Source organism: Gopherus flavomarginatus, chromosome 2, assembly GCF_025201925.1.
Source record: "Gopherus flavomarginatus isolate rGopFla2 chromosome 2, rGopFla2.mat.asm, whole genome shotgun sequence".
Classification (NCBI taxonomy): domain Eukaryota; kingdom Metazoa; phylum Chordata; order Testudines; family Testudinidae; genus Gopherus; species Gopherus flavomarginatus.
Window position 1 is genome coordinate 76,499,993 of NC_066618.1, and position 22,076 is coordinate 76,522,068.

General features: G+C 42.7%; 1 protein-coding gene across 8 annotated transcripts in view; it reads left to right on the forward strand.

Annotated features, from left to right (window-relative positions):
• The window catches only part of RBMS3 (RNA binding motif single stranded interacting protein 3), a 977,979-nt gene that overhangs the window by 603,934 nt on the left and 351,969 nt on the right, over window positions 1-22,076 (forward strand). For all 8 annotated transcript variants that reach the window (XM_050938458.1, XM_050938456.1, XM_050938457.1 and 5 more), the window contains one exon: window positions 21,232-21,323. In XM_050938458.1, coding sequence (XP_050794415.1) covers window positions 21,232-21,323 — 92 coding nt within the window. The remainder of the gene's footprint in view (window positions 1-21,231; window positions 21,324-22,076) is intronic.

Sequence of the window (22,076 nt, forward strand, 5' to 3'; positions counted from 1 at the left end):
TGTGTACTCTGGTGTCCTGGGACATACTTTCCCCTCGCTGTCCCACTATTGTGCAATGTGCTGTGTGTGTTTTCAGTGCTATTCTAGATCCAAGAAACACTTGGGTTTTGGTGATAGTGTGTATGTATTATGAAGACTAGAGTTTTGACTTCATAGTTAAGATTGAGTTGAGTTTTCCATATATGTATGTATGTGTGTGTGTGTACGCATGCATGTTTTATGTAACATGATCCAATTTGTCCCAACAAAGAATTTTACACTGTAGTTTTATATATACAAAAAGGTGTGTGTGTGTGTAAAAATACATTTTACAATGCATATACACAATAATGTTTGAAAAAGCTTGCACTCTACCATAGAACACTGTCCATCATTATGAGAAAAAGGGATGTGACTTCATGGGCTATGATTTTTTTATACATAGCAACACATTAATTTTAAAATGTGTTAGAAAATAATATACATGTTTTAAAGGGTTTTTTTCTTCAACAGCACATTTTTTTTATTGAAACAAAACTTTCAAACTGGATAATTACTCTTAACTGTAAAGGCTTCCTGTTGTTTGTGCTACGTTTTTCATAATCAAAGCACAGCAAACAGTCAAGTAGTTGTTTTCCTGATACTCTTATGCCTTAATTGCTGGTAGTAGTAATAGTAATGGTAGTGGTACCCCTGTGCTTCACAATGAGGACAGAGCGGTGAGGGTAGGAAAACATTTGAGGAAATGAGAAAAATAAAAAACAGAATTACTGGCTGAAAATACTTTCCCTGGCATTACTATGTGCATTCTTGTTTCAGATGTCCCTGGCTCACAGTGAAAATGATCTGATCTCTCTCGGGAAGTCTCTTGGGTTTAGATTGGGAAATGTTTGGCATTGAATGAGTAAGGAATGGGATAAGACAGAGATATATTTGTTTGTATTATGTTTCCTACTGTAGGCTGCATGTTGACATGAAGTCCTATGGCAGCGAACAAATTGAGACTTAAGCCTCTAGTAACAATTCTTCATTCATTTATCTCCAGACAAAGGTGGTAGAATTTGGGATTTTAATATTACTCTGAGATTTTCCAGGGCTGAAAATCTGTACTCTGTGTGTTTGCATGTGTGAGAGAGAGATAACATAATACTTGTGAAAGATGCAGCTTCAGTACCCTTGGGGACTAAAGTCTTTGATTTAGGCAAAGAACAGGTACAACACAGGCAGTGAGAGCACAAGCTTTCTCACACTGCCCCACTAGTTACTTCAACCCTGAACTGGACTACTGGTTGACAGAGTAGTTCAGTTTTCCTGCCCATTCTGTTGTTGGCCTCTCTGCTGAGCAGATTAGAAGATCATATAAGGACAAAATAGGAGGGAAGAGCTCATTGTCGGAAGGGAAATAAACAAGGCCAAAAGGGAAAATGGAGAAACTGAAGCACAGCCTCTCATCAAGCATCTGAGGTGCCAGTATCTCTTAAACAGGAAAGAAAATCTGTTAGAACAGAAGGAGAAATGGCCAGCAACTGAAGAATATTTCTATGCAAGTGTAACGGGGTGCACTCCCTCTCATGAACACTCCCTTGGCCGAACGCATGCGCCTGCACACCACCAAGACCATGTTTGAATTGACATTGAATATGTCTAGGAACTGCTCTAAGACTATCACTTCTATGATCTCCACACTTGTGTGGACCTCAGGGCGTGGTCATCAGATGGCCCAGTCTTTAAGGCATTGGGCTCCAGTCCTCAGGGCAAGCCCCTGAGGCAAAAGGCTCTGAGTGGAACCTGCACCAGTAGGTTTCTGGGGATCCTCCCAGGCAGTTCAGTATGGCAGCCTTCACTGTCTGATAATCTCTCACCACTTTGTCAATTAGAGCCCAGTAAGTCGCCTGATCTTCCGTGGACATGAATGAGGCCAGTTGAGTGGCCCAGTTGTCTTTATCCCAAGCAGCGGTTGTGGCTACCCGCTCAAAGGTGACTAAGCAGGCCTCCGGATCATCATGCAGCCCCAGCTTGGCCAGTGGTATCCTTGGCCCAGAGTTCAACTGGTTTGAGGAGGCTGAGCTAGTTAGTCGCTGCAACAAAGCCTCCTGGAATTGCTGCTGCTGGAGCTAAAGCACCTCCAGGAGTATAACCTGTTGTTGTTAAGTAGTCTGCAGCACCTCATGCTGCACTGCAACTAATGTCCTCTTGGGTTTCAGTAGTGCTGTGCTGCTGCTGGGCCAGCAGCCTTACCAACCCCTCCACTGTCCCTTTGTTTCAGGGGTCAGTCCTGCTCCCCACTCTTAGTGCCAGTGTAAAAGGGTGCACTCACCTCTCATGAGCACCCTCTTGGCCAAGTATGTGCGCCTGCACATTCTCTGAGATTGTCCCTGTGCTGGGATAGAGCAGTGCCCCAGCGCTCTCTCCCTGGAGACAATGTCTTCACCCTCTTGGGGCTTCCTGGCTATAGCTCTCCAGCTGGGCCACTATAGCTCAGTTCCCCCTTTGGGGTGCCTCAATGTCCGGTGGCCCACCCATTACACCAGGTCTCAGTGCAGGGATCCTGTAGATCGCAGCTCTCTGATGTGTCCCTTTAACTATGTCACACGAATTTTCTAATTCCCCATGCCCCCATCTTCACCCTTACCTCAGGGCCTTCTCCTAATGGTGTCTCAACAATCACCTCAGGGATCCTTCTCGCTCTCCCCGGCTTCTAGCTATGCTGCCTTGTCCGGGGTTCTGCAGCTCCGTCAGCCAGCCACACACCATCCACACTCCTCAGCTCCAGCAAGGAACTGAACTTCCTCTGGCCCTCCAGCTCTTCTTATACTGGGATGCTGGGCCCTATTTGGCTGTGTCCCACACAGACACTCTTGGCAGCTTGGAGGACCGGACCCTTTTCACTGCCTTTTTTGGGTTGCGCTGTGGCAGGGCCACAAGGTCACCAGCAGAGGGCCTCAGAGGGTCTGGTATACCCCATTACAGTAAGACATAATACAGCTGTAATTTTAGGTAAAAAGTTCAATTTTCTTTATTCCATTCCTGATGGTATCAAAGCCATGAGTTGTTTGTTGTAAGGAGGTCTGCATCACCACTTTGCTCCATTATGGTGCCAGTCTCTTAGATTGTGTTTGCCTCAAGAGACGTGGCAGAAGTCTTTGTTTCTTGTCTCCCCATTCAGAATCATTTTGCTAGGCTGTGAATACAGAAAGCTCTAGGGAGCCATTGTCTATTAAGAATAGTTCTGTTTTAGCATTGTCTAGTATTTTTGAGTTGTGTGAGGGCATCTTGCACTGTATACTGTGGCTCTAATTGTTAGACCTTTGCCTCTAGCTCTTGAAACTTTGTACTGGTTCAACAGTTTTCCAGTGACTTGTTCTGTACATTTTTGGTTTGCAGTTCATAGATTGAGTTAAAAAGGGAGTGCTGTGGCCATCTAGTCTGACATTCTGCATAGAACCAGATATGGAATTTCTCCCAGTATTTCCTGAATAAAACCCAATAACTTGTGGTTCAAATGGAGCCTATCTGATACCTGTTCCAAAACTTGACAACTGAGCAACCTGAAAGTGGAAAACAAATTTGGAAAACCCCAGCCATTTGTCTTTTTATATAAAGTGCTTAAGTGAGCACAAGTCCCATTGACTTCCAAAGGGTCTAATAGTATTCCTGACTTAGTAAAGTGTTTCTGAAAATCCCACACCAAGAGACTTCTCTGACAGTCCAGCAGTGGTGTGGCTGCTGCTACCACAGAATTATTTGTATTTCAGTAATTCCTAGAGATCCCAACTAAACTCAAACCCCATTGTGCTGCACTCTCTACATACATATAATAGCAGCCCTTTCTCAAAAATCTGACAATCTAAATGACACATTTCTTTGGTATTCTGCAGACACGCACAACAAATATTAGGTGGGATCACTTTATTCCAGTCCTTAAGAGGAGGCAGTGATGAAATGCTTCGGTGTTACATGCAATATCTGGGATGCTCTCCAGAAAGTCCAGATGTTTATTCTTCCGTGGCTTCATTTTAAGCAATTAAATGTAGAGTTTATATTTTAGTTATGAGCTGACTTTCCTAATTTTCGTTTCATACACTAAAATGTTGACTTTTCCAAGAGAAACTAGATTCCATCGGTTAGCACATAAAACAAGTGCAGTAAGCTAGTGATACATGTCAATGCATAGAATGACATGTGATCATTTGAATAGAGGAGGGTTTATTTTTCTTAAAAATTGTCTGTTTCCTTATCCGTGACAAGGTCTCCCTCATGTAATGCAATTCTTTGGAAGCTAGCAGTCCTCTACTACTTAGTAAGAAAATGCCTCATAAGAAGAAGGTGAAATGCGTGTAGAGGCATGCAGCTGATCCTCTTGCCCTGAGTAATGGAAACAGGATATTTGTTCCATAGTGGACAGAAACTTTTCTTTAGAAGACTCCATTCAACCCAGCTCTTGCTTTTCTAAAGTTTTGAAGCAGTTGGCACCTCATCCTCTTCCTCCTGCCTATTTGTTTCCAGACCATGATAGAGGCAGGGGTAGTGTTTGCAAGTTAATGGATCAACAATAAAACAAACCACTTCTGTTGCATTTATCATATAATATTCATACCCTAAAGATAGCATGACCATGCATGCCAAATACTCATCTGGCTAATTCTTGCAGTTGACATAAATCAGATATTCAGTCTTAAAACATTTGCACAGCTTCACACTGAAACCCTCTATCTGGTGTCTAAGCGAGAGTCACCCTACAATCCCTCTGACGTTTAATGTTCCTGTAAGCACACAGCCCACCGTAACTAGCATTGTTAAGCCAGTGACCAACATGAAACCCAGATACAGGGGTATGGAAGGTGATCTGTTTGGCTACACTATTAAGTTTCTTGGCAGAAACTGTTGTGTTGCTTTAGGATGTTGGCAGGTTATTTTCTTTACAGTTCAACATGTTCTGTACATGCAGGTGCTTCTGGGTGTTGAAAAATATCTCTTTCACAATGTGTGCATTGTGTCTGCTTATACGGCCTATGATCTCTGGGACCTGGCAAAATTCCAGCATGGGGAATAGTATCCTGACTGCATAAATTCCCTGTACTCTTTCAGTTGCAGATGATATTCTTCACTTTATGTCCTAAGCTGTTATATAGTGCTGCTCGGTGGTGGTATAAACAAATGCCTTCATTCTACCCTGCAGGGAATTTTCTTACAATGGTAGAAGAAATAATTTTCTCATATATCTTTATTAAGATTTCTAAGATCCTTCTGGATGGAAGGCACCATATAAATAGTATGGTGTCATATGTTCAGTACACACATTTAAGACATCCTTAAACTGATGTACTTATTTTTTATATTATTTTAGCACGGAAATGTGTACACTGGTCCTCCGCGATTAGGCTCAGGAGGTAAAAGTTGCTATCCAGTGCATTTTATTTGGCCTTTCATTGGCAATTCCGGCTGATAAGTTTGCTCATTTATTAAACAACTGTCACTGAGCAAAAGGTCTAAAGTGCTAGAACAACGCAGCGTTGAGAAAGGGAATCCTCAGCACGCTGTTGCTAGATATGTGGAGTAGTAAGATCATTCGGTGCAACCTGTTGCCATGATACGACGTGTCAGTTTGGCCATATTGATGCGCCCTGTGTGTGGACCATCTGACTACACCTCCAACTATAGATGACATGCTCAGTCTCATCCCATATCTCCTTATGTGAAGGCTAGCTGTGGAAGTGACTTCTGCTGTGTTAGGAGGCAAAGAGCCCTACATGTTGGTCCTTGTGCAGAAGAAACATTGTTTCTAATGAGTTAGGTCCCAGTCTCCTTTGTAAGTGACCTCAGGATTGGCCATGTGGTCATATACTTATAGTGTTAAAATAACATGAACTAACAACTTAAACCCAGCAAAGAGAAGAACATTTCACTTTAGCCAGAAACATTATTAATTTACTTGATTATGTCCTTTTATTTGAGGAACCTCAGGACAATGGGAGATTTTAAAAAACTGAGACTGGATAAGCACCCAGAATTTCAAGGCACTTCATGTGCACCTTATCTGAATTGTCATACTCCTCTTGGACCTGAAAAAGTGGACTGGAAATTTTGAGAATAAGTTTTCTCAGGGCTGTGGAGCGGAGCACGGAGCTGGAGCGCGGAACAGCTCCAGAGCAGTGGAGCTGCAGGTTTTTGCCTGGTGGTGGAGTGGAGCTGGAGCTCAGCTCCAAAGCCCTGAGTTTTCTTGTGGGATTTCTTCTGCTACTTGCAGTCTGGAAAAATAATAACCCTTTCTGAGGTATCTCAGAATTTCCAGCTGTAACTATGAATAAATATGTGGACTTGTTAAAAAAAAAATGGGAGAGGTGGCTGGAAGGGGAAATTTACAATGTGGTAACTGGGTAAGCATGTAGTTTAAAATCAAGTGCAACATTAATTTTGGGTTAGATACCTTATAAACCAAGTCCAATCATATATTAGCACAAATATAATTCAGCTCTGTGTAAGGGGTTTACAACCAAAACCTGGAGAAAACACGAATGTTACTGTGCTATAATGTGGGCTTTTGACACAGCATTCAAAATGTTTACAATAGCAGAGGCTGGTGTGCCAGAATTGGCAGAGTGGTCTGATGAAAATATATTTCAATTTTGGGGAAAGTTTATCCTGGGATTTTACATTCCTGCCCTTTCTGTCGTCCTCCTTGTTCTTCTGAATGGCAAGTGGTTTGCATAAGGAACTTAAATTGCTGTACCCTTTAGATTACTGACTGTACTACAAGTCCACGGCCCAGTCTCTCAAAGGTGGTGTTTTTAAAATGGATCCCTCTCTTTAATTAAAACCATTTCAGGATTCAAGCATCTTCCCTCCAAAGTAACCTAGATAATGGCATGCTCGTCATTATTTTAAAACTTCCTGAAAACTGCTCAATAAGCTTATTTTCTTTTAAAAACACCTTGAAAATGAAAATTAGTTCTAATAAAGCACAGCAATCACAGTGTGATTGCTGTATGCATCTTCCCTTGTTGAATTATCTCTTCCTGATCACTTTTATTCTTTCTTGTTTAATGTTATCAAAGCTTGACGACCCAACAATATGGGAAAGAGAAAAAAAACGTTTAACTGCAGAGTAAACCAGGAGCAGCCGACGATGTAGTACCGAACAGCTTTCTTCTTTGCACAATGGAATTGGATTCAATCTCATTGTATTGCTGGATGGCCTGACTGCTACAGGATTTTGATTGGTTTTTTTTTCAATATTTCAATGTTCCCTGCCGTACAGTGAATCCCAAACTTCCACTGACATCCTGTTTTTACCATTTTTGGCTAACTCATATGCACACAACTGATATATTAGTGCAGAATGTAGCTGAAAAATTTTCCTAAACTGCTTCTGTATACTGGTTTTATACGCAGCATCACACTGCTCCGAAGTAAGTGATGGAGAAGTCTCAGGAGGTTTAATTCAGAGCATGCCTAAGCATTATCCAAACTAAATTAATCTCTTGAGTCTGCATAAACAAATATGAAACCTCATAAGAACAAAACTTTCACATGACAGTGGCAGTGTTACCTGCTGTCTGGAAATACCATGAAAATAGTCTTTCTGGTATTACAGAACTTCAACCTCTGGACGTGGCTGGAACCAAGAAGTGAAGAGGTGAATGAAAATGAAAAAGACTTGTTCAAAAAATTAATCAAAGTTGTAACAATCTTTAAAGTCTGAGATTCATTTCAAGTTTTGGGTGAAGGTTTTTGTCCATTCTTATTTTACCTTTTTTAAAATATAAAATACCTTTTAGGTTAAATACCCATCATAAAACGTTGGTTTGTATTACATTCTTAAAGCTGTGACAACCATTCCGGCTAAACAGAATTAATCTTCCTATTTGATTTTGACAGCTGATCAATGCAACCTAGCAGGAAGAGGAATCAGAGAAGTTAATGATGGAAAAGAGTGTTTAGCTCACCTGGTCCATACCTGCCAATACAGAGTTTATACTATAGTGTATTCTTGAGTGCTTTATTCAATCTAGTTTTAAGTTACTTAAGCAATGGGATTTTCACCATTCACTTTGGAAGATTCACTGTTAGCAGAATATCAGAAAATATTTCCTAAATTTGTCTTTTGTTCAGTTTTATCTAATCATTTCTACGCTCATGTGATGTCTCTAAATAGTCCTTATACTTTGCCTTTGTATATATAGTTCACATACCTGTGTATGGTTACCATTAGTCTATATGTATTTAAACCAACATCCTATGAAGACTTAAGCATGTGCTTAACTTTACTCACTCTGAGTTGTCCCATTGAAGTTTTATAGGACTGGGGCCTTAGTTATTTTACTCTTGCCTCATAAATAAATATTATATAGGTGTGTCCCGGAGCGTGGCTTCTCTCCTGCTTTCTTCCCCGCAGAAACTGTAAGGACTGCAGTGGTTGTGCCTTCACCATAGCCCTTTATTTTAAGTTCCTTCTAGCATTTCCACAACAATCCCCATGCAACAGTCTATTTACAGCACCAACAGCATTTTTCAGCCCTCTCCCCAGGACCTGAGGGGAACAGCGGCCTGCTTCCCTTGATGTCTCTGAGCAACTGGGGTCACCAGCCATAGGCCCCTTTCTTATGCCATTGGAACTTCCTTCTTGCCTTCTTATGAGCTTTGGGCTGATGGGCTAATTGGCTTCTTATCCCATCCAGCCGGCGAGCCTGATCGTCTAATTATCTCTGTCAGCTTTCTTCCAGAGGAACTAACATCTGAGTGATCAGAGCGAAGGCTCACCTGTTCACCCTCTGCACTCTGTCACAGGGCCCTCATCACTTTTGTTGCTTTTTTTCAGAATTCCCTCCTTTCTGTGTCTGTCTTGTGTAGTTATCCTGCATAGACTTTGAGGAGTAGCCTAGTGCCATATAACCTCCTTGATCCATACATACTGTGATTGGTTTTTGTTCCTACGTATTTGACTAAAAGCTCATTTCAGCTATAATGTCCATTATCACTCCTGCTCTCTTTTTTAGGATTATTTATTTTCTAATGTCTGTTCCCATGAAACATCTATTTTTGGGTGATTATTTTTCAAATTTAGTCTTATGAAACTTTTTGGATGAATCTCATTTGTTTACTATCCTTTCTATATACCTAAATTCTATGGGTGTATTTGTATTGTTACTTTACACTTGCTGGATTTTCAAAACCTTCCAGTTTAGCAATCTTTTAAAATATGAGGTAAGACATTGAGAAGTTCTATGCCTATTTTGTGCATGCAGTAATCACAACTGTGTGCATTAATTAGGTAAAGCAAATGTTCAGTTGTAAAACTAACTAGCCATCTGCATTCATATATACCCATCTTAATTCACAGTAATTGAATGCACAAATTAGGCACTCAATTGTAGGAATATTTTTGCACGCACATTTGTAAAAATCTGGCTCCTAGTTGCTTACAGTTTTATTTTTCTCTAGTTCTGTTGGTATAAAAGAATTGAAGATTTAAAAAAGGGCTGAACCATAATCAAAGTGACAGGTATGTTCCATATTTCCATATCAGGCTAAAGCAAACAAAAATTTCAGCTGCACGTTGCATACTGTCAATGTAGATGTATCTCTTGGGAGCTATCTTTAATGAAAAGACTATGTTTACTCTTGATTTTCTTTGCTGCATTTAAGATTCTCCCTTTGCAATTATTTTCTTCTGACTGTATATCAGCTTCTTTAATTAAAATGTGATGATTCACCACTTTGTAGTAACCAGGAACTTTTTTAAAAGGCAAAGATTTTTAATAATTTAAAGTACCAGTATTTTACAGTTGCTGTCTTTGTGGTATCCATGGTATTTTTGTGGCTCTGGTCTTGTGTGAACAGTGCAAAAACTCTGCTTTAAGTAATTTTGTGTTCAAGGGCAAATCAACCTCTTTGCTTGCTAACTCTAATTTTCCAAGGGTTATAAGACTTTAATTTGATTCTTTAACCAGTGTGCATAAAACAGTCACTGAAATTTGCATAGTAAATGATTGGATAATCACTTTTTATGTAGCCTACCTGCTTGTTGAAATGAACATTACCTTTTAAGTGACACTCTAGCTAAATGCAAGGCAAAAGCAAATTTAACAACTAAACAGATGGATTCAGTCCTCATGGAACAGAAATGGTTGCATGTAAATGGGAATGGGGAAATGGCTTACTATGGATGTTATCTATTTGCCTGTCTATGCATAGAAGATTTTGTGTGTGTGTATATATATATAAAGTGTGTGTGTGTGTGTGCATATATGTTTGTGAGTGTGCATGTAGCATACCAAGGCATATAAACATAAACACTAAAGCTGTGCAAATCATTGTTTGGTTTACGGATTGAACTGAAAAAAACCCCATAAATAAAACATTTGGATTGACCTGAAATTAAATATTTTTGGTTTTCTCGGAGAAACAAAAAACTCCCAGGAAAATCATTCCAGGTCTATTCCAGGCATTTTTAACAGTTTTTAATTAAAAGCTACACAAATGCGGAGATGCCTTTCACAAAACCACCACAGAAGGATGTAGTGGTGCAGTCCCTCTTCTATAGTCTGGTGGTTAGAATACTCCCTTACCTGGGATGTGGGAGACCCAGGTTCACAAGTCTCCACTCTGCCTGCTTTAGACTAGGGATTTTATTGTAGGTCTTCCACGTTGCAGGTGAGTGCCCCAACCATTGGACTACAGAGTAATTTGGGTTGAGTATCGCTCAGTCTCCCTTGCTGAAGCTGTTCCACTGTATATAAATAATTAATTAGTCATTGGGCCAGAGAGAGAGTGTGAGAATGAGAGGACTCACATTGGAGGTGGGGGACACCTGGGTTCCAATCTCTGCTTCAGCGGCTAGTGGAGGCATTTCACACGGAAAGATTGAAAGAGACCCACCCAGATTACCTAACAGACCGGTGTTTGGGGCACTCACCTGCAATGTGGGAGACCTACGTTAAAATCCCTTCTCCAAATCAGGCAGAGTGGAGACTTGTGAACCTGGGTCTCCAATATCTCAAGTGAGTGCTCTAACCATGGGGCTCTGTGTACAAGGAGGGAGACACTGGCACCAACTCCACTTTCACCTCCTCCTGGTTTTGTGAATGGCATCTAAGTCACCTTGTGAATCTAACCCACTACGCAGATTTGGGGGGGCGGGAGGGATGAAACTATTTGGGGGATTCATGTCAAATTCACAAATACTTTTGGTTGACCCAAAACTGCATTTTTGTTGAATAAACTATTTGAATTTTTGTACATCTCTAATATATACATGTGTTGTGGTGCTATCTAAGTGATAAGTTACAGATCCATGTGTAAGATATATTTTAATACATGGCTTCACTTTTTTGTGCAACTTTGACTCCTCTCCTTCCCCATGCTTGTGTCCCCATTCATTATGTCGCATACCCCTCTACTGGGAGAGCTTTTCACTTTCCAAACCTTCAAACAACTTCAAAAAGTCATTTAAGGAAAAAAAACAACCTGTCAGAGATCTAGTCTTCTTTCCCTCAAATATAGAAGCTTCGTCTCAAAATTGCACCTACTGAAGGCCCAAGATGAGAAATGTATTCAGTCTTATGTCAATTCTAGGTTTAAGGTATGATATTTCATAATTCTAGAGGGCCAGAAAGAGAATTTTGGAGCTTTATACCATTGAAAATCCAAGATTTTATGCTTTCTAAGGGAACTAGCACTTAGAAAGACCCAAGATAGCAGGCTGGAAAAGCATGGCAGTTTTATATCTAGTTATATGTATAGGGGGATTTTCATAGTTGCACATAATAGAATTTGTGTTTACCTTTTCATAGAATCATAGAAGATTAGTGTTGGAAGAAACCTCAGGAGGTCATCTAGTCCAACCCCCCCGCTCAAAGCAGAACCAACACCAACTAAATCATCTCAGCCAGGGCTTTGTTAACCTGACCTTAAAAACCTCTAAGGAAGGAGATTCCACCACCTCCCTAGGTAACCGATTCCAGTGCTTCACCACCCTCCTAGTGAAAAAGTTTTTCCTAATATCCAATCTACACCTCCCCCACTGCAACTTGAGACCATTACTTGTTGAACCTCATCAGATTTCTTATGGCCCAATCCTTCAACTTGTCTAGGTCACTCTGGACCCTATCTCTATCCTTTGGCGTATCTACTCAGTTTAATGTCATCTGCGAACTTGCTGAGGTGCTATCTATCCCATCATCCAGATCATTAATGAAGCTGTTGAACAAAACTGGCCCCAGGACCAACCCCGGAGCACTCCGCTTGATACCAGCTGCTAACTAGACATCGAGCCGTTGATCACTACCCGTTGAGCCCAACAATCTAACCAGCTTTCTATCCACCTTATAGTCCATTCATCCAATCCATACTTTTTTAACTTGCTGGCAAGAATACTGCGGGAGACCGTATCAAAAGCTTTGCTAAAGTCAAGATATATCATGTCCACTGCTATCCCCATATCCACAGATCCATCATAGAAGGCAATCAGGTTGGCCAGGCATGACTTGCCCTTGATGAATCCATGTTGACTGTTCCTGATCACCTTCTTCTTCTCCAAGTGCTTTAAAATGGTTTCCTAGAAGACCTGCTCCATGACTTTTCCTGGGACTGAGATGAGGCTACCTGGTCTGTAGTTCCCCGGGTTCGCCTTCTTTCTTTTTTAAAAAATGGGCACTATATTTGCTGTTTTCCAGTCGTCCGGGACCTCCCCCGATTGCCATGAGTTTTCAAAGATAATGGTCAATCAGATCAATCAAGTTGAAATCACATCAGCCAATTCCCTCAGCACCCTTGGATGCATTAGATCTGGACCCATGGAGTTGTGTATGTCCAGCTTTTCTAAATAGTTCTTAACCTGTTCTTTCACCACTGCGGGCTGCTCACCTCTTCCCCATACTGTGTTGTCCAGGACAGCAGTGTGGGAGTTGACCTTGTCTGTGAAGACTAAGGCAAAAAAAAGCATTGAGTACTTCAGCTTTTTCCACATCATCTGTCACTAGGTTGCCTCCCCGATTCAGTAAGGGTCCCACACTTTCCATGACCTTTTTCTTGTTGCTAACATACCTGTAGAAATCCTTATTGTTACTTTTCACATCCATTGCTAGCTGCAACTCCAGTTGTGTTTTGGCCTTCCTGATTACACCCTTGCATACTCGAGCAATATTTTTATATTCCTCCCTAGTCATCTGACCAAGTTTCCACTTCTTCTAAGCTTCCTTTTTGTGTTTAAGCTCACCGATTTCACCGTTAAGCCAAGCTGGTCGCCTGCCATATTTGCTATTCTTTCCTTAAAAACAAAAACCGCCTTGGAAATTACACCTTGAAACAACTGTGTTTAAAAGAACGTTATTAAGGGTGCAAAACCCAAGCACTTAAAAGTTAGAAAATCTAGAATTAATGTTACCTTTTTATTTTACCTTTATTCTGCCCTCTTTGCATATTCATTACAATACAGTTTAAGTAAATAATATTTTTATAGCTCCTCTGCCTCATTCAGTGCAGTGGATGTATGGACCAGGGGGCAGTACGACAATTATGTGGTCAACTGTAAAACTATCATTGCCAAAACTTGCAGCCTAAATCACATTTTTTTTTCTATTCAGAGGTTTTCTGGGAGTTTTGGGATTGACTTCAGTGAGGCCAGGATTTCATCCATGAATGTAAAGGGTGGAAAGTCAGGAAATTAAAGAGTTACGTTTTTCAGAGTAACCTTAGTACAGACATTTTGCACATCTATTTTTGTGGAGCACATAGAACAACAAATATTAGTATTCAGGCACACATTTTTAATTTACATTACATAGGTGCAATGTGGATGAATTAGCATTATTTTGAGAACCTTCACTTGGTCATTTCCTTAGTTTTTAAGCTTTCAGTTTGTGACTTTAATGTTACATTGACATACGGTTTTGTATTTTTATTTTGTTTGTTTACTCCCATTCTGATTTTATTGATGATGTTTTAAAAAAAGATAAAAGAAAAAGTCCAGACTTGTTAGGCTTGAAGAGCCTATAACTTTCCTGGAAAACAGGTTCCTTTCTGCAGAAACATAGAGTTAAATAGCTAGTCCTTGTGCTACTATGTAAGGGGGAGGGTGTAAGGAGTCACCTCCCCTTTGCTTGACTTCATAAGGGCTGTCCTGAATTGTCATCTGTTCTGTTCCTGAGAGTATCTCACTGAAAAAGGTAGTGGGGGGAGCCAGTGCTACCTCCCCATGTATGCAGCAGACATGAGCATTCGAATTGGGAAGAGTAAACTGCACATTTTAAAGGTCTGTGGTGCATTATTCTTCCACTCCCTGAGCATTTGGGGAGCTCTGGGAGAGGTAGAAATTCTATCTCCCTGAAGTAGAAATCTTCCTGATGCTCCCTCTGCAGCAGCGCAGCTCTGTATGTTTCTTTGCAAAAAACAACACTTGTCCTGTGGCCTGTTTGTGTACTTGGTCCATTCAACTCCCCCGCCCACCTGCCAACAGCAGGATTTTTGCTGAACACTATAGTTTAGCCCAAGGATTTCAAACAGAATCTGAGTCTGCAGTGCAACCTGCCCATGAAGAAATGCTGAAAAAATACTACATAGACCTTTGCTGTGATACGCATTTGGGAACTGACCTTATAGAGTGCTGACCATTCTCTACTCCCATTGGGCCCTTAGAACTACAATTAGTAACATAGCTCCCAGAATTAGCAAAATACTACGTAACACACCAGACGGAGATTTTTAAATGCAAGCAGATCTACTCTCATACCAGTGTATGTGCAAAAATCCCAAGAGACTTGATGGGAACTGTATTTGTGCACCGATGGGAGAATACTTGTATTTGGTTCCCACTTGTGAGTTAATTGTGGGTAGTCTCTTGTAATGCTTAGAGTTTTGTCTAGCTACCTGATTTATGGGGACAATCCATAGTTTGACATAGAAGAGACATAAAATATACACCTCTACCCCGATATAACATGGTCCTCGGGAGATAAAAAATCTCACCGCATTATAGGTGAGACCGTGTTATAACAAACTTGCTTTGGCCCGCCCTTGTTCCCTGACCACCCCCTCCAGAGACCCCCGTCCTTAATCACGCCCAGGACCACACCCCCTACCCAACCCCCATGTCCCCTGACTACTCCGACCCCTATCCACCCCTGCCCTCTGTCAGGCACTCACCGGCAGCGGTGAAAGCAGAGCAGCCCGGCCCCAGCCTACTCCACTCTGCCGCCTCCCAGCTGCGGCGCTCCGCTTCCCGCCATCGGTGAGTGCGGTCAGGTTGTGGAAAGGATGCCCCACCCTCCACACTCACCTGCGCCGGGAAGTGGAGCACCGTGGCCGCGGCCTGCTCTGCTTTTCTTGTCCCGGCCCCAGCCGTGTCGCTGGGGGGCGGCTGGGGAAAGGTCCTGCACTCACCTGCCCGGCGGGAAGTGGAGCGCCACGGCTGGGAGCTGGCAGAATGGAGCTGGCTGGCGCTTGGCTGCTCCGCTTCCCGCCACCGGTGAGTGCATTCACTGGTGGCAGGAAGCTGAGTGACACGGCCCCAGCCCGCCCCACTCTGCCACCTCCCCACCGCAGCACTCTGCTTTGCACCGCAGGTGAATGCAGGGAGGTTGGGGAAAAGCTGCCCCCCATACTCACCTGTGGCAGGAAGTGGAGTGCTGCAGCTGGGAGCTGGTGGAGTGGAGCAGGCTGGGGCCGGGCTGCTCCACTTTCACTGCTGCTGGTGAGTGCAGGGGAGATCCCTTCCCCTAAGTCCCCTCCCCCGAGCAATATGGCTGGGGCTGGGGTGAGGGAAGCAGAGCGGGCTGCTCCTGGCCCCCCTCTAATCCCCCGGGCCACTTTGGGACTGCAGGGCCCCCAAAAGTGCTCTCCCACAGCTCCTGCCCCCAGACCCTGTGGGGGCAGCCCCTGACCGCCCCCAAGACCCTCTGCCCCTTATCGAACCCCTCAGCCCTGGCCTGGCCCAGCACTCTTAACATGCTGCTCAGAGCAGCATGTCAGAGCTTTATCGCCCTGTATGTGAACCCGCCTTATATCAGGTTGCATTATATCGGGGTAGTGGTGTACCTGCAGTGTTTTAAAGGCACAGTGTATTTGTAGGCACAAAATGTAGCCCATTTCCTAAAACCAGAACCTAAATATTAATGGGGCAGTATTTGAAGAGGTTGTTATTTAGAAATGGTTTTGGAAAAAGCAATTGAAAATCCCCAGGCATCCCATCTGTGTTTAAAGCAACAATAATAACAAAACTTTAAATTAGCCTTGGAGATTTAAGGCATTTCAGGAAAACATTGATTAAATCTGCCAATGAAATGAATGTGTTTGGCGAGTGACCTAATTAGTGTATATTTGGTTCTTTTTCACTGCACTGCTTACCACTAATTGCTGTTCTGCTGGTCTTCTTCTGACAAGTAAGAAAAACAAGGATGAGGGATTTGTTGAGGAAACAGTGACATTCAGTTTAAATTCATTTGAACCTGCTGCCAAGCTTAATTATGGAATTGAGAAACTGAGACCAGGAGGCCCCCAGCTGTTTAGGTTATAGGAGACATAGATGTTTAGTGTCTGCCTGTGTGTTCAGGTAGTGCTTACTGAAGCAACCCATAAACTTATGTTTGCTGATGCTTAGCTGTTTCGTCCCCCCATAGGTACAGGCTCACCGTTTGTATTCCTTAAACGTAATTATTTAGCTTTGATGGCATCAAGCCAAAGAAAATTACAGTCATTTTATTTCTCAGAGGAAAGGATTGGCAATGATTATGGATAGTATCGTCTTGTTGTTTGTGATTGCATTTACATGCTAGTAGTTTGTGTCATTCTATAAAACCAGGCACCCACCAATTTAGTTCTAGTGTTGGAGGGCCAAAATCACCCTGGTGTAACTACACCGAAGTCAAAGAACTTAACAGGGATGAATTTGGTCCTTAGCCTTTAAGGAAACTTCTTAGTAGGTGGTTTGTTTATTTTTTAATTAGAGTATATTAAAAGCAAAAAGGAATGAGATTTAAAAAAAACAGTGAAAATAGATTTGTTGTGTTTGTTGCGTTATTATTGTTGCTTCATTTTTATATGACAGTAGTAGCTAGGAGTCCTAATTAATCATCAGAGCCCCATTTTACTAGGTGCTTAATAGCATAGGAAATAAATAGAGAGCTGACTGTCCAAGTTTATAGCTAGGAGCAAAAAGGTAGGGAATGGAATGTGGGGGTAAAAGAGGAAGGGTGTTTCTATAAAATATATACAGTCACTTTACTTTGTGAGTGCATGACACTAGAAAATGAAACTGTGATTACATTTATAAACAAAAGTGAAATAGACCAGCATAGTCACTGAGGCCTGGTCTACACCTAAAATTCACACCCTGAGAGTTGTAGTTAGGCCAACCTAAGCCCCAGTGTAGACACCAGTAGGCATAGGCGGCGGGTTATATGGGCTCAAGGTGCCCGGGCTCCAGGAATATTCAGGGCCGGGTGCCCTGCTCCAGCAATATTTGGAGCTGGGTCTCTCCCTTGGCCCTGCCTGGATCGGGCCCCGGCCCTGGCCCCCACGGGTCTCCCCCCACCACCACCCCCCTCCGTGTCCCTGCCTGGAGCGGGTCCCGGCCTCCGCCTTCCACCCCTCCCCCTGCGTCCCGCCTCCGCCGTGTCCTTGCCTGTTCACGCTGCCAGAGATTGGCTCCCGGCAGAACTGCTGTCTGCTGCCCCAGGGTCCTAGCACCTGCCATCCGCTAATGGCAAGGCAGGCTGCCCTTACCCTGCCCTAGCCCTGAGCCTCTCCAATGCCCCAAACCCTCATCCTCAGCCCCAACCCTCATCCCCCTGAACCCTGATCCTCTGCCCCAGCTGGAGCCCTCATCCCTCTGCACCTGAATCCTCTGCCCCAGCCAGAGCCCTCATCCCCCCACACCCTTAGCCTCTGCCGCAGCTCTGAGCCCCCCCGCATCATGAACCCCTTATCCTCAGCCCTAACCCTCATTCCCCTGCAGCCTGATCCTCTGCCTCAGCGTGCACCACCTCCTCCTTCCTACACCCCCACCCCCAGACAAGCCTGCACCCAAACTCCGTCCCAAAGCCTGCACCCCTCACCCCCTCCTGCACACCCACCCCCTGCCCTAGCCCAGAGCCTGCACCCAGCACCCAAACTCCTTCCCAGAGCCTGCACCCCTCACCCCTTCCTACACCCCCACCACCAGCCCAGAGCCTGCACCCAAACTCCATCCCAAAGCCTGCAGCCCTCACCCTCTCCTGCACACCCACCCTGTGCCCCAGCCCGGAGCCTGCACCCAGCACCCAAACTCCTTCCCAAAGCCTGCACCCCTCCTGCACCCTAATCCCCAGCCCAGGACCTACACCCCAGACCTCCTCCCTGAAACCCCACCCAGAGCCTTAGGCAGGTGGAGGCGGAGTTTGAGGGGGCGGAGTTGGGGGGGGCAGAGTTGGGGGGCGGTTCTGGGCATCACCAAAACTTCTACAAACTTGCCTCCCATGCCAGTAGGGTCAGTATCCATCGATATAGCTACTGCCTTTTGAGGGAGTGGATTTACTACAGTGATGGAAAAATCCCTTCTGTCACTGTAGCAAATGTCTACACTGTGGCATAGCTGCAGCACCATAGCTGTGCTGCTGTAGTGCTTGTAATGTAGACATACCCTACATTTTAACAGCCAACATAAGTGGTGAGAAGGATATTAATGTGTCTGCCGTTATGCTGCATAGCATTGCAAACTCTGGTAAGGATGCTTGAATGCTGAAGCAACCTGGGAACATGGCTTGTAGGTGATTGCTCTTTGGATTGCTTGTCAGCCTTGCAGTTTTTCCCTGATGTTCTGTGTGGGGTGGAGGGACGTTGAGAGGTGAAGATAAGAGGACTACTTGGAATGTGAATTAATTGGAGGGATGGAACAATAACTACTTCACAATTAAACTAACATAATTAATGAAAGTATATATAATGAACAACTGGCTCTGGCCAAAGGCATACAGTTTTTGCCTTATTGATTTTAATGGGAGGATATGGTTCTATGACCACACTCGGGTATTTTGTGACCATTAGAATAAGCATATAGAAGCTATTTATACAATTAAACCTTGTGGACTGACTTATATCTTTTGATTGATTGACTATATTACATATACCTGCTATCTATAGTGTGTTCTCTCAAAACATCCCAAACCTAGAGATGCTAATGTAAATTTACTGGTAGACCTAAATCGGATGCACACGCTTTTCTGTATAACATTGTGTAGAAAGTCTTATTCAAAATCACTTACCTTGCACATATGAATCCTGCAGTATAAACCTACGGTACTTTAAATCTCCAGTTCTGCCATTCCCAGTTTTGACAGTGTCAACATCTAAAAGATAGTTTTAGCATTTCTCCCCTGCACAAAGACATGAACATGTTGAGATAGAGAGCAAGAGGCAATCTTCTATCAATAACAAGTACTCCACCGCCTAAGAATAAGTTGATTCCCATACTCATTCCAGGCCATTCCAATACCCAATCTGTCTAAGCTTTCATGGTGGTATCTGGCTTCCTGGTGGGCTTCAGGGTCTTTTGGCAGCTTTAGTCAAGTCAGGGTGACTTGTATTGTGAGACTGTGAAGTTACGTCTGCTCTTGTTCCCTCCCAGGAACTATTCTCCATTTCCTCTCCTTGACTCTGAGTTTGTGCACTTGTCTCACCCCACAAACAAAGGCTCTGTGGAAATCCAAGGAAAAACCATGTGTCTTCATGTACTAGGCTTTCATAGTGAGTTAGAAATATAAACTTCACAGCTACTCTGCAGAGCATTTTTGAGAGCATTGTGAAGTGCACTGCTGTGTGTAACAAGTTCATTGTCGCATAACATGCTGAGTGAAAGGGAAGAGGAGGAACCAGAGGGGAGAAAATTAGATAGTTAATTAAAAACAAAAACCAAAGTGATAATTGAATTCTGTTGCACTTTTTCATGGCAATGTTGTGGAGCATACTGTCACAATGCACCATTGTTCCAAAGGCTTCCCTAGAGGTGTACTGATGTTCTAAATAATAATAATAATAATAATAATAATAAAAGTAAAAAGATTAGGAGAAAACAGAACAGAGAGATTCAGGAATGGAGGACGTTATTAAAGCAATGTCTCAAAATCCTTCTTTAGTTTCTTAGTGGTGTGGGGTTTTTTTGTTTGTTTTTTTGTAGTAACTATCTTGGCTGTTTTTGTTTCATTTTTTTAAAGCTTAAAACTTGGCAAATAAGATTTTAGTGTGAGAGAAACTTTGGGTGACAGGTTCTTTTTACATTGGACTAACCATTGCCTAGAGTGAGGCATGCACCTCAAAAGAGTCTTCAGGTTTTGGGTGGTGAGGTGTTCACATACTCTTTTTGGTGGCGTGGGGTGGAGAACATTAATAGGGGAAAGGCGGAGGTGGTCACACATTAACAGGGGAAAGGCTGACAAAAGAAATAAAAAAACCTGATACTGCAGGAAAGCCACATATTTGTGGCTGCCTACTGTAGGGTACTTATTGACCTAGTAAATGGAGATGATGGCAGAGGAGCTTTTATGCTACAAACATGCTAGTGCTAATATTATTAAAGCTTACAGGCAATTCAGTTTCAGCCCTGCAGTCTGCAGGGAGGTGAGCTGTGGTTGCAAACTCTCTCCAAGAAGTATATACCTGTGTTGTAACCTCTTAGCAAGATGTGGGCTGGAATATTGTCAAAGGATTCTAAGGGAGTTAAGAGCCCTGGGGCAGATTTTTAAAAGTATTGGGAGCTTTTGTAAATCTCCCTAGGTACCTATATGCACCTATAGGCACTTCAATATCTGAATGTAAAAGTCTGTAATTCAATAGGAGCTGATGCTTAATGCTCTTATGTTTCTTTGAAACTCCCAGCCCTGGTCACCAAAGAAGAAAGGATTGCCAGGGGCTGTGTGGTGGGCAGAGGGGGAGCGAGGGAAGGGTAATAATAGGAAGTGTATTGTACAAACCAGCTGACTAATTTGATAAACCAAGCTATTGAAAATAACTGGGCTGTAAAGCAGCCATTTTAAAAGTGAAAGATTATCTCCCCATGTCTAGCCTTGCTGGGTGCTCAGAGAGAGCTCCCTGAAGCAGTCCTTGATAGAGAATAGCCATTTCTTTAAGTACCATTGATTTAAGGAAAGTGAAGATGAAAAGAATACAGACGTGGCGGCTGCTGAGTGTCAGGAGAGGAGTCAGTTAGAAGAATCTGAGAAGAGTTTGACAAAAAATGGGAGTTTTTTTATAGATATTAACAAAGACTTCTGCATTTTTTTTTAGGCTATGGTTTTGTAGATTTTGACAGTCCAGCAGCAGCACAGAAAGCGGTAGCATCTCTTAAAGCAAATGGCGTTCAGGCCCAGATGGCAAAGGTAAGAGCAAGTTTTTTTTTTCTGCTTTCTTTCCCTGTGTTGTGATGGTGTTATTCAGTCTGTGTAGTGCGGGGTCAGCAACCTTTCAGAAGTGGTGTGCTGAGTCTTCATTTATTCACTCTAATTTAAGGTTTCGCATGCCATTTAACTTTTTTAGAAAGTCTCTTTCTATAAGTCTATTATATATAACTAAACTATTGTTGTATGTAAATAAGTTTTTTAAATGTTTAAGAAGCTTCATTTAAAATTAAATTAAAATGCCGAGCTCCTGGACAGGTGGCCAGGACCCAGGCAGTGCAAGTGCCACTGAAAAGCAGCTTGCGTGCCATAGGTTGCCTACCCCGTGTGTGCAAATGCCAAGAGTTGGTTTGGTTTACTTCAATGCTTATTTATCTGCTGGCTCATCAGTGTTCTTGAGAACTGTGTTCTGTATGGAAGTTATTCTGTGATGTTCTATATAGCCTGTTGCATTCCCTTAAGAACTTTATAAGCAAACAGAGTTTGAGTTCTATAGCAATCAGGAAGATGCCTTAATCTGTGGTGCACTGGATAATTGCCTATTAATGTGCCTTGAAATACTCTTCATTTAATAGCCTAGTGGGTCTGTTTGGAGGAGTTAAATGACTGAATTTAATGAAAGTTTGTTGCATCTGTATTTCTTTAAAGAAGTCTGGCAACCTGGTTCAATTCCATTGACATAATTTAATAATGATTGTATCTGGAGGTCACTGGATTATGTTTTTCAGAGGTTTT